This window comes from Nerophis ophidion, linkage group LG09, assembly GCF_033978795.1.
Source record: "Nerophis ophidion isolate RoL-2023_Sa linkage group LG09, RoL_Noph_v1.0, whole genome shotgun sequence".
Lineage (NCBI taxonomy): Eukaryota > Metazoa > Chordata > Actinopteri > Syngnathiformes > Syngnathidae > Nerophis > Nerophis ophidion.
In genome coordinates, this window is record NC_084619.1 from 67547298 (window position 1) to 67560189 (window position 12892).

Here is a 12892-nt window from a genome sequence, read left to right on the forward strand (position 1 = left end):
GTCCATCAGGTGTCCATCAGGTGTCAATCAGGTGACCATCAGGTGACCATCAGGTGTCCATCAGGTGTCCATCAGGTGACCATCAAGTGACCATCAGGTGTCTATCAGGTGACCATCAGGTGTCCATCAGGGGGACCATCAGGTGTCCATCAGGTGTCTATCAGGTGACCATCAGGTGTCCATCAGGTGTCCATCAGGTGTCTATCAGGTGTCAATCAGGTGTCAATCAGGTGTCCATCAGGTGACCATCAGGTGTCCATCAGGTGACCATCAGGTGTCCATCAGGTGTCCATCAGGTGACCATCAGGTGTCCATCAGGTGTCCATCAGGTGACCATCAGGTGACCATCAGGTGTCAATCAGGTGTCCATCAGGTGACCATTGGTGACCATCAGGTGTCTAACAGGTGACCATCAGGTGTCCATCAGGTGACCATCAGGTGTCCATCAGGTGACCATCAGGTGACCATCAGGTGTCCATCAGGTGTCCATCAGGTGACCATCAGGTGTCTAACAGGTGACCATCAGGTGACCATCAGGTGACCATCAGGTGTCCATCAGGTGACCATCAGGTGTCCATCAGGTGTCCATCAGGTGACCATCAGGTGTCTAACAGGTGACCATCAGGTGTCCATCAGGTGACCATCAGGTGTCCATCAGGTGTCAATCAGGTGACCATCAGGTGACCATCAGGTGTCAATCAGGTGTCCATCAGGTGTCCATCAGGTGTCAATCAGGTGTCCATCAGGTGACCATCAGGTGACCATCAGGTGTCCATCAGGTGTCCATCAGGTGTCCATCAGGTGTCCAACAGGTGTCCATTAGGTGACCATCAGGTGTCCATCAGGTGTCAATCAGGTTACCATCAGGTGACCATCAGGTGTCCATCAGGTGACCATCAGGTGTCCATCAGGTGTCCATCAGGTGTCAATCAGGTGACCATCAGGTGACCATCAGGTGTCCATCAGGTGTCCATCAGGTGACCATCAAGTGACCATCAGGTGTCTATCAGGTGACCATCAGGTGTCCATCAGGGGGACCATCAGGTGTCCATCAGGTGTCTATCAGGTGACCATCAGGTGTCCATCAGGTGTCCATCAGGTGTCTATCAGGTGTCAATCAGGTGTCAATCAGGTGTCCATCAGGTGACCATCAGGTGTCCATCAGGTGACCATCAGGTGTCCATCAGGTGTCCATCAGGTGACCATCAGGTGTCCATCAGGTGTCCATCAGGTGACCATCAGGTGACCATCAGGTGTCAATCAGGTGTCCATCAGGTGACCATTGGTGACCATCAGGTGTCTAACAGGTGACCATCAGGTGTCCATCAGGTGACCATCAGGTGTCCATCAGGTGACCATCAGGTGACCATCAGGTGTCCATCAGGTGTCCATCAGGTGACCATCAGGTGTCTAACAGGTGACCATCAGGTGACCATCAGGTGACCATCAGGTGTCCATCAGGTGACCATCAGGTGTCCATCAGGTGTCCATCAGGTGACCATCAGGTGTCTAACAGGTGACCATCAGGTGTCCATCAGGTGACCATCAGGTGTCCATCAGGTGTCAATCAGGTGACCATCAGGTGACCATCAGGTGTCAATCAGGTGTCCATCAGGTGTCCATCAGGTGTCAATCAGGTGTCCATCAGGTGACCATCAGGTGACCATCAGGTGTCCATCAGGTGTCCATCAGGTGTCCATCAGGTGTCCAACAGGTGTCCATTAGGTGACCATCAGGTGTCCATCAGGTGTCAATCAGGTTACCATCAGGTGACCATCAGGTGTCCATCAGGTGACCATCAGGTGTCCATCAGGTGTCCATCAGGTGTCAATCAGGTGACCATCAGGTGACCATCAGGTGTCCATCAGGTGTCCATCAGGTGACCATCAAGTGACCATCAGGTGTCTATCAGGTGACCATCAGGTGTCCATCAGGGGGACCATCAGGTGTCCATCAGGTGTCTATCAGGTGACCATCAGGTGTCCATCAGGTGTCCATCAGGTGACCATCAGGTGACCATCAGGTGTCCATCAGGTGTCCATCAGGTGTCCATCAGGTGTCCAACAGGTGTCCATTAGGTGACCATCAGGTGTCCATCAGGTGTCAATCAGGTTACCATCAGGTGACCATCAGGTGTCCATCAGGTGACCATCAGGTGTCCATCAGGTGTCCATCAGGTGTCAATCAGGTGACCATCAGGTGACCATCAGGTGTCCATCAGGTGTCCATCAGGTGACCATCAAGTGACCATCAGGTGTCTATCAGGTGACCATCAGGTGTCCATCAGGGGGACCATCAGGTGTCCATCAGGTGTCTATCAGGTGACCATCAGGTGTCCATCAGGTGTCCATCAGGTGTCTATCAGGTGTCAATCAGGTGTCAATCAGGTGTCCATCAGGTGACCATCAGGTGTCCATCAGGTGACCATCAGGTGTCCATCAGGTGTCCATCAGGTGACCATCAGGTGTCCATCAGGTGTCCATCAGGTGACCATCAGGTGACCATCAGGTGTCAATCAGGTGTCCATCAGGTGACCATTGGTGACCATCAGGTGTCTAACAGGTGACCATCAGGTGTCCATCAGGTGACCATCAGGTGTCCATCAGGTGACCATCAGGTGACCATCAGGTGTCCATCAGGTGTCCATCAGGTGACCATCAGGTGTCTAACAGGTGACCATCAGGTGTCCATCAGGTGACCATCAGGTGTCCATCAGGTGTCCATCAGGTGACCATCAGGTGTCTAACAGGTGACCATCAGGTGACCATCAGGTGTCCATCAGGTGTCCATCAGGTGTCAATCAGGTGACCATCAGGTGACCATCAGGTGTCAATCAGGTGTCCATCAGGTGACCATCAGGTGACCATCAGGTGTCCATCAGGTGACCATCAGGTGTCTAACAGGTGACCATCAGGTGACCATCAGGTGACCATCAGGTGTCCATCAGGTGACCATCAGGTGTCCATCAGGTGTCCATCAGGTGACCATCAGGTGTCTAACAGGTGACCATCAGGTGTCCATCAGGTGACCATCAGGTGACCATCAGGTGTCCATCAGGTGTCCATCAGGTGTCAATCAGGTGACCATCAGGTGACCATCAGGTGTCAATCAGGTGTCCATCAGGTGACCATCAGGTGACCATCAGGTGTCCATCAGGTGACCATCAGGTGTCCATCAGGTGTCCAACAGGTGTCCATTAGGTGACCATCAGGTGTCCATCAGGTGACCATCAGGTGTCCATCAGGTGTCCATCAGGTGTCCATTAGGTGACCATCAGGTGTCCATCAGGTGACCATCAGGTGTCCATCAGGTGTCAATCAGGTGTCCATCAGGTGTCCATCAGGTGACCATCAGGTGACCATCAGGTGTCCATCAGGTGACCATCAGGTGACCATCAGGTGTCCATCAGGTGACCATCAGGTGTCCATCAGGTGACCATCAGGTGACCATCAGGTGTCCATCAGGTGTCCATCAGGTGACCATCAGGTGACCATCAGGTGTCCATCAGGTGTCCATCAGGTGACCATCAGGTGTCCATCAGGTGTCCATCAGGTGTCCATCAGGTGACCATCAGGTGTCAATCAGGTGACCATCAGGTGTCCATCAGGGGGATGACGTGCTGGGAATGGAAAGACCACCGCAGCCGCCCTTAAAACTTGTACATTATTACTCAGATGCACGGCGGCCAGATGAAATAAAAACTAATGTCCTATTGACTTCCTGTCGGCCATGATGTGTGGCTTCCAGTGAAAGTCACTGCAGCGAGACGGCGGGCGGGCGGGCGGGCGGCAGGGGGAGGGGCTCTTATGCAACGCAAAAGGTCATTAAGTCATTGACAGGTCTTGTTTTGTTGTTTTTTGAACAAAATGTCAAACAAACTAAAGACCTTGCTTGGATGGCAACATACCGTATTTCCTTGAATTGAACCTCGTCTCACTCCGGCACTTACCAAAGGGATGCAGTAAAAATTTGAGTGTGATGTAAGGATACCCTCATGAAAAGCACATTTAATTAAAAAAAAACGTTATTATGGTCTTACCTTTACTTATAAATGAAGTCCATGCACGGGTCCTTCTGATGAAAAGCATCTATAACTTGTTTATAGAAGTCTTCCTTATCTTTCTTCAGTTTTAAAAGTCTCTCTGTCTCGATGGAGATTTTTCTTTATTATCTCCTGCTGCGATTGAAAGTCCAGTTTGAAAACTGCTATCAGACCGCTGCTCCTCACCTACAGGCGACAACAGAATTATCCTCAGTCAACTCCCCTTCCCGATCTGCTCCGTGGGTGATCTCTTTATCCCACCTCTGCCACCATGAAGTGTTATTGTATAAATAATACACTGGGTATTTAGGGCTGGAACATGCTTTATTTCAGCCCGGTTGTTTACATAGCCAGCATACAAACCCCGTTTCCATATGAGTTGGGAAATTGTGTTAGATGTAAATATAAACGGAATACAATGATTTTTGCAAATCATTTTCAAGCCATATTCAGTAGGATATGCTACAAAGACAACATATTTGATGTTCAAACTGATAAACCTTTTTTTTTTTTTTTGCAAATAATCATTAACTTTAGAATTTAATGCCAGCAACACGTGACAAAGAAGTTGGGAAAGGTGGCAATAAATACTGATAAAGTTGAGGAATGCTCATCAAACACTTATTTGGAACATCCCACAGGTGTGCAGGCTAATTGGGAACAGGTGGGTGCCATGATTTGGTATAAAAGCAGCTTCCATGAAATGCTAAGTAATTCACAAACAAAGATGGGGTGAGGGTCACCAATTTGTAAGCAAATTGTGGAACAGTTTTAGAACAACATTTCTTAACGAGTTATTGCAAGGAATTTAGGGATTTTACCATCTACGGTCCGTAAAATCATCAAAAGGTTCAGAGAATCTGGAGAAATCACTGCACGTAAACGATGATATTACGGACCTTTGACCCCTCAGGCAGTACGTAATCAAAAACAGACATCAGTGTGTAAAGGATATCACCACATGGGCTCAGGAACACTTCATAAAACCACTGCCAGCAACTACAGTTGGTCACTACATCTCTAAGTGCAAGTTAAAACTACTATGCAAGGCGAAACCCATTTATCAACAACACCCAGGAACGCCGCCGGCTTGGCTGGGCCCGAGCTCATCTAAGATGGACTGATGCAAAGTGGAAAAGTGTTCTGTGGTCTGACGAGTTCACATTTCTAATTATATTTGGAAACTGTGGACGTGGTGTCCTCCGGAACAAAGAGGAGAATAAACGTCCGGATTGTTATAGGCGCAAAGTTCGAAAGCCAGCATGTGTGATGGTATGGGGGTGTATTAGTGCCCAAGGCATGGGTAACTTACACATCTGTGAAGGCACCATTAATGCTGAAAGGTCCATACAGGTTTTGGAGCAACATATGTTGTTATCATGGACGCCCCTGCTTATTTCAGCAAGACAATGCCAAGCCACGTGTTACAACAGCGAGGTTTCGTAGTAAAAGAGTGCCGGTACTTTCCTGGCCCGCCTGCAGTCCAGACCTGTCTCCCATGGAAAATGTGTGGCGCATTATGGAAATGAGAAGAAGACTTGAGGTGTGTTTACTCCATCCATCTCTTGCATGGTGCAGCAAGATGGTGTTTCTCCTCATTTGTGTAAAAGATGTCCTAATCTCCAGTAACCGTGCAGACGGCCTCAGGCCGCCTCCACATGACCACTATTGATCTTAATCTTTATCCGGCCTTTACGGGAGGAGGCGTCAGATCTGGAACAACAAACCTTGATGGAACATTTTTGGCCTTCTCCGGGTCTGATCTGACGAGCGAGCGTCCGTCCCAGCTGTGACGCGCGCTCAGAAACAAAACCTCGGGGGGTTCCTTTAATGGCCGGCAACTTTGAGATTTGTTTCAGATGTAATGTGACACGTCCCGCCGCACGTCTGGCTATCGGGACCTTGAAAGAGGCACAAAAATGGGTCATGAAGTCGATGAAGATTACAGTTGGTACAAAATGCGGCTGCTAGACTTTTGACAAGAACAAGAAAGTTTGATCACATTACGCCTGTACTGGCTCACCTGCACTGGCTTCCTGTGCACTTAAGATGTGACTTTAAGGTTTTACTACTTACGTATAAAATACTACACGGTCTAGCTCCATCCTATCTTGCCGATTGTATTGTACCGTATGTCCCGGCAAGAAATCTGCGTTCAAAAGACTCCGGCTTATTAGTGATTCCTAGAGCCCAAAAAAAGTCTGCGGGCTATAGAGCGTTTTCCGTTCGGGCTCCAGTACTCTGGAATGCCCTCCCGGTAACAGTTTGAGATGCTACCTCAGTAGAAGCATTTAAGTCTCACCTTAAAACTCATCTGTATACTCTAGCCTTTAAATAGACCTCCTTTTTAGACCAGTTGATCTGCCGCTTCTTTTCTTTCTCCTATGTCCCCCCCTCCTTTGTGGAGGGGGTCCGGTCCGATGACCATGGATGAAGTACGGGCTGTCCAGAGTCGAGACCCAGGATGGACCGCTCGCCTGTATCGGTTGGGGACGTCTCTACGCTGCTGATCCGCTTGAGATGGTTTCCTGTGGACGGGACTCTCGCTGCTGTCTTGGATCCGCTTGAACTGAACTCTCGCGGCTGTGTTGGAGCCACTATGGATTGAACTTTCACAGTATCATGTTAGACCCGCTCAACATCCATTGCTTTCGGTCCCCTACGGGGGGGGGGGGGGTTGCCACATCTGAGGTCCTCTCCAAGGTTTCTCATAGTCAGCATTGTCACTGGCGTCCCACTGGATGTGAATTCTCTCTGCCCACTGGGTGTGAGTTTTCCTTGCCCTTTTGTGGGTTCTTCCGAGGATGTTGTAGTCGTAATGATTCGTGCAGTCCTTTGAGACATTTGTGATTTGGGGCTATATAAATAAACATTGATTGATTGATTGATGAAGCTGCGAGTCTTCTCCAATATTCCTTTTTCCGTCCGTCTTCTCCAAGTCGCAGTGGAGACGTCTTCCTGTTCACCTCGCAGGCTTGACTTCACCGACACTTTGGCAAAGGTGTGTCCTGGCTGGTCCACAAACAAAATAGACGGCTAAAAAAAAAAAAAAAGGGATGTGGGGTTGCTATGGCAACAACAAGTGCACACAATGTTTTTATGTATTTCATCATTTAGAGCATTTTTGAAGAGGAACATTATCACAATTTCAAAACAGTTAAAAACAATAAAAATCAGTTCCCAGTGGTTTGTTGTATTTTTTTAAGTTATTTTCAAAATTTTACCGGTCTCTGAATATCCCTAAAAAAAGCTTTAAAGTGCTTGATTTTCGCAATTTGCGATGCCACTATCCATTTCCCTGTGACGTCACACAGTGCTGCCAATGTAAACAAACAACGGGAATACCACAGCAAAATATCGCGACATTAGCTCGGATTCAGACTAGGATTTCAGCGACTTAAGCGATTCAACAGATTACGCATGTATTGAAACGGATGGTTGGAGTATGAAAGTATTGAAGAAGAAACTGAAGCTATTGACGCTATTCATAGCCATAGCATGGCCGAATAGCTGCGTTAGCATCGCCGGTAAAATGTGTGGACCGAACGATCAGGACTTTGGCATCTTTTGACACTGGAGCAACTTAAATCCGTCGATTGGTAAGTGTTTGTTTCGCATTAAATGTGGGTGGAAGGAAACGTAATATAGTTGCAAATGCATCTACAGGTTATCCATACATCTCTGTGCCATGTCTGCTTTAGCACCGCCGGTAAATAGCATGATAGCATCGATTAGCGTAGCATGTTAGTATCGATTAGCTGGCAGTCAACATCAACAAAACTCCCCTTTGTGATTTCGTTGACTTTATCGTTGCAAATGCATCTGCAGGTTATCCATACATCTCTGTGCCATGTCTGTCTTAGCATCGCCGGTAAAATGTGAAGACACTCTGGTACATTCAATGGGGGTCTGGCGGCAGATTTCTTGCCAGTGGTGCAACTTGAATCCCTCCCTGTTAGTGTTGTTACACCCTCCGACAACACACCGTCGAGGCATGATGTCTCCAAGGTTCCCAAAAATAGTCGAAAAAACGGAAAATAACAGAGCTGAGACATATTTTTTACAATGTGTTGAAAATGAAAATGGCGGCTGTATTATCTCGGCGACGTCACATTCTGACGTCATCGCCTCTAGAGCAATAAACAGAAAGGTGTTTAATTCGCCAAAATTCACCCATTTAGAGTTCGGAAATCGGTTAAAAAAATATATGGTCTTTTTTCTGCACCATCAAGGTATATATTGACGCTTACATAGGTCTGGTGATAATGTTCCCCTTTAAGGCTGTAAATAAATATCTTGTCAAGTCATTTTCAATGATTGGAATAAATAAATAAGATTATGATTAGTTGTGTTGGCTCAAGTTCATTTTTTTTTTTAACAAATATAGAGATAATAATTCTTAAATAAAACATCTAAATGTCAAAAAACAGAGGAAAGCACCATTTGTATACTGTAAGTACAATCTTGTTCACCATATTAGATCATTACAGTTCAATTACTTTTTTCATTCATGTCATTCTTTATTGATTGGTTATGATCTGAAACTAAAAATAATGTAATGTGTACTTTTTTTAGCGTGATAGAAACAATACTAATATCTATCTTCAACTTTGTTTGCAAAAAACTTGTGTTTGTATATATATATAAATTGGCCCTAGTGTGTGAATGTGAATGTGAAAGTTGTCTGTCTATCTGTGTTGGCCCTGTGATGAGGTGGCGACTTGTCCAGGGTGTACCCCGCCTTCCGCCCGATTGTAGCTGAGATAGGCGCCAGCGCCCCCCGCGACCCCAAAAGGGAATAAGCGGTAGAAAATGGATGGATATATATATATATATATATTAGAGGCTCTGAATGACATGATTCAATTTGATATTTAGGGGTAACAATGGGATTTGGAATCATTTTTCGGTGTAAAATGATTTTCGATTTAAAATCAATACTTTTTTACATAACATTAGGTGCCATTTCTATGATTACCACTTTTTGAAATAAAATAGTTAAACTGCGCTGATAAATTTCTATAGCATTTATAGGAAAACACACACACTTGATGATACAACTTCACCCTCACCTATGAACCCACGCCAGGAAACCAACCAAAAAAAGAGCAGAAAAGGAAAAAACATCATCTGGTACAACCCCCCATTCAGCAAAAATGTCTCAACCAATATCGGCCACAAGTTCCTCACTCTGATCGACAAACATTTCCCCAAAGGCAACACCCTAAGAAAAATATTCAACAAGAACAACATTAAATTGAGCTACAGTTGTATGAATAACATACAACAAATCATTTCAAACCACAACAAAGCAATTGCAAAAGGACTGCCTACCCCCAGACTAAACGACTCTGAAACCAATAAGGAATGTAACTGTCGCAAGAAACCTGATTGCCCTCTCAACGGAGGGTGCTTACAAACATGAGTCGTTTACCAAGCAAAGGTAACACGCAAGGACATTAACACATCCAACACGTACGTAGGATTAACCGAAGGAGCGTGTAAAACTAGATGGAATAATCACAAGGCCTCCTTTAGAAACCAGACTTTGCGGAATTCTACAGAACTCAGCAAGCACATTTGGAACCTCAAAGACAATAATGTTGAATATTCAATAACATGGGAGATTCTTGCATCAAGCACACCTTACAACAGTGGTAATAAAAGATCCAACCTATGCTTGAAAGAGAAACTGTTTATTATATATCATCCAGATCGGTCATCCCTCAACAAGCGCAGTGAAATCATTTCAACATGCCGCCGCAGACGGAAACACCTCCTAGGTAACACATGAGCCAATCACCACACCCTACGCCTGCCTGTACCCACCCACTCTGTGCCCTATATAAACCATTGTATGTGAATGTGTCCATTAAAATCTAAAGATTATTGAGGGAACCCCTCATGAAACAGTTCTGCAGAGATGAAGTAGTCTTGTGATTTTTCCCACACATACACCATATTTCCTTGAATTGCCGCAGGGCATATAGTATGCGCCTGTCTTGAATTACTGCCAGGTCAAACTTGCTTCCCAAAATAATTTATTTCATGCTTAGGTCAAACTCGTGACGTCACGAGTGACACTTCCCCTGTCATCATTTTCAAAATGGAGGAGGCTGATTTCAATACCGGTAATTTGGAATCGCATAAAGGGAAGAAGATTAAGAGCTATTCTGTAGGATTTAAGGTCCAAGTTTACATCACACTCAAATTTTTACTGCATGCCTTTGGTAAGTGCCGGAGTGAGAAGAGGTTTTAAAATAATTAGCGCATGCCTTTGGTAAGCGCAGAAATACGGTATATATATATATATATATATATATATATATGTATACTTTAAAAATGATAAATAGTCAGATGAAACATTCGTGCGTTTATAATTACACTACTTTGTGTTGGTATTTGTTTGCAAATGACTCATTGTGTTCTCAACAGACAAAAATGTCTTCAGCAAAATGCTCAATTTACCTCAATCACAAATAATAACGATGACGTCATATCCAGGTATTTGTGTTCGTGTATTGAGCGGACGCCCGCCGCTTTATAAGGGATTATTTACTTCTGAGAGTAGTTTATTATTTATGGTGAAGATGTTTAGTGCGTGGGTGGAACAGCTAGGAAGTCAAAGGGCCAACATGGTGCTATTACACATTCCATCACCCCAACCTTGTACCACCTTTTAGCACCTCCACCCAACTTGCTGCCACCGTCAGCACCGCCTGCACGCCCCCAAAAGTCAACACCGCCTGCACGCCCCCAAAAGCCAACAGTCAACACCGCCTGCATGCCCCCAAAAGCCAACAGTCAACACCGCCTGCATGCCCCCAACAGCCAACAGCCAACACCGCCTGCACGCCCCCAACAACCAACAGTCAACACCGCCTGCACGCCCCCAACAGCCAACAGTCAGCACCGCCTGCATGCCCCCAACAACCAACAGCCAACACCGCCTGCACGCCCCCAACAACCAACAGTCAACACCGCCTGCACGCCCCCAACAACCAACAGTCAACACCGCCTGCATGCCCCCAACAACCAACAGTCAACACCGCCTGCACGCCCCCAACAACCAACAGCCAACACCGCCTGCACGCCCCCAACAACCAACAGTCAACACTGCCTGCACGCCCCAACAACCAACAGTCAACACCGCCTGCACGCCCCAACAACCAACAGTCAACACCGCCTGCATGCCCCCAACAGCCAACAGTCAACACCGCCTGCATGCCCCCAACAGCCAACAGTCAACACCGCCTGCATGCCCCCAACAGCCAACAGTCAACACCGCCTGCACGCCCCCAACAGCCAACAGTCAACACCGCCTGCACGCCCCCAACAACCAACAGCCAACACCGCCTGCACGCCCCCAACAACCAACAGTCAACACCGCCTGCAAGCCCCCAACAACAAACAGTCAACACCGCCTGCACGCCCCCAACAACCAACAGCCAACACCGCCTGCACGCCCCCAACAACCAACAGTCAACACCGCCTGCACTCCCCCAACAGCCAACAGTCAGCACCGCCTGCATGCCCCCAACAACCAACAGCCAACACCGCCTGCACGCCCCCAACAACCAACAGTCAACACCGCCTGCATGCCCCCAACAACCAACAGTCAACACCGCCTGCACGCCCCCAACAACCAACAGCCAACACCGCCTGCACGCCCCCAACAACCAACAGTCAACACCGCCTGCACGCCCCAACAACCAACAGTCAACACCGCCTGCACGCCCCAACAACCAACAGTCAACACCGCCTGCATGCCCCCAACAGCCAACAGTCTACACCGCCTGCACGCTCCCAACAACCAACAGTCAACACCGCCTGCACGCCCCCAACAGCCAACAGCCAACACCGCCTGCACGCCCCCAACAACCAACAGTCAACACCGCCTGCACTCCCCCAACAGCCAACAGTCAGCACCGCCTGCATGCCCCCAACAACCAACAGCCAACACCGCCTGAACGCCCCCAACAACCAACAGCCAACACCGCCTGCACGCCCCCAACAACCAACAGTCAACACCGCCTGCACGCCCCCAACAACCAACAGTCAACACCGCCTGCACGCCCCCAACAACCAACAGTCAACACCGCCTGCACGCCCCCAACAATCAACAGTCAACACCGCCTGCACGCCCCCAACAACCAACAGCCAACACCGCCTGCACGCCCCCAACAACCAACAGCCAACACCGCCTGCACGCCCCCAACAACCAACAGTCAACACCGCCTGCACGCCCCCAACAACCAACAGTCAACACCGCCTGCACGCCCCCAACAACCAACAGTCAACACCGCCTGCACGCCCCCAACAACCAACAGTCAACACCGCCTGCACGCCCCCAACAACCAACAGCCAACACCGCCTGCACGCCCCCAACAACCAACAGCCAACACCGCCTGCACGCCCCCAACAACCAACAGCCAACACCGCCTGCACGCCCCCAACAACCAACAGTCAACACCGCCTGCACGCCCCCAACAACCAACAGTCAACAACGCCTGCACGCCCCCACAGCCAACAGTCAACACCGCCTGCATGCCCCCAACAACCAACAGTCAACACTGCCTGCACACCCCCAACAACCAACAGCCAAGCAGGACTTCCTCTCTTGCAACAAACGTGCCGTAAACATCAGCTGCAGCCTGTAAGTGCCCAAAAGATTGGATTACATTCTATGTGTCATTTACATTTCCCAAGGTGCAAAAGTGCTACCACGTGCACGCCACAATAAAGGAGCGTTACCTTGACTTATTATGGGATGTGTCCTTGTATGAAAAATGCACAACCGAGCAGCTATTTTTAACATTTATTTCCATTTTTAACATGCATCTCCACACA

The 12892-nt window shown here is 47.9% G+C and overlaps 1 protein-coding gene across 1 annotated transcript; it reads left to right on the forward strand.

Annotated features, from left to right (window-relative positions):
* The first annotated feature begins 5611 nt into the window (after positions 1 to 5611).
* Positions 5612 to 12682, forward strand: LOC133558730 (mucin-2-like). Its single transcript, XM_061909881.1, has 3 exons — positions 5612 to 5627; positions 5669 to 5831; positions 10726 to 12682. Exons 1-3 carry the CDS (start codon positions 5612 to 5614, stop codon positions 12680 to 12682), a joined length of 2136 nt encoding a protein of 711 aa, XP_061765865.1.
* The last annotated feature ends 210 nt before the right edge of the window (positions 12683 to 12892 follow it).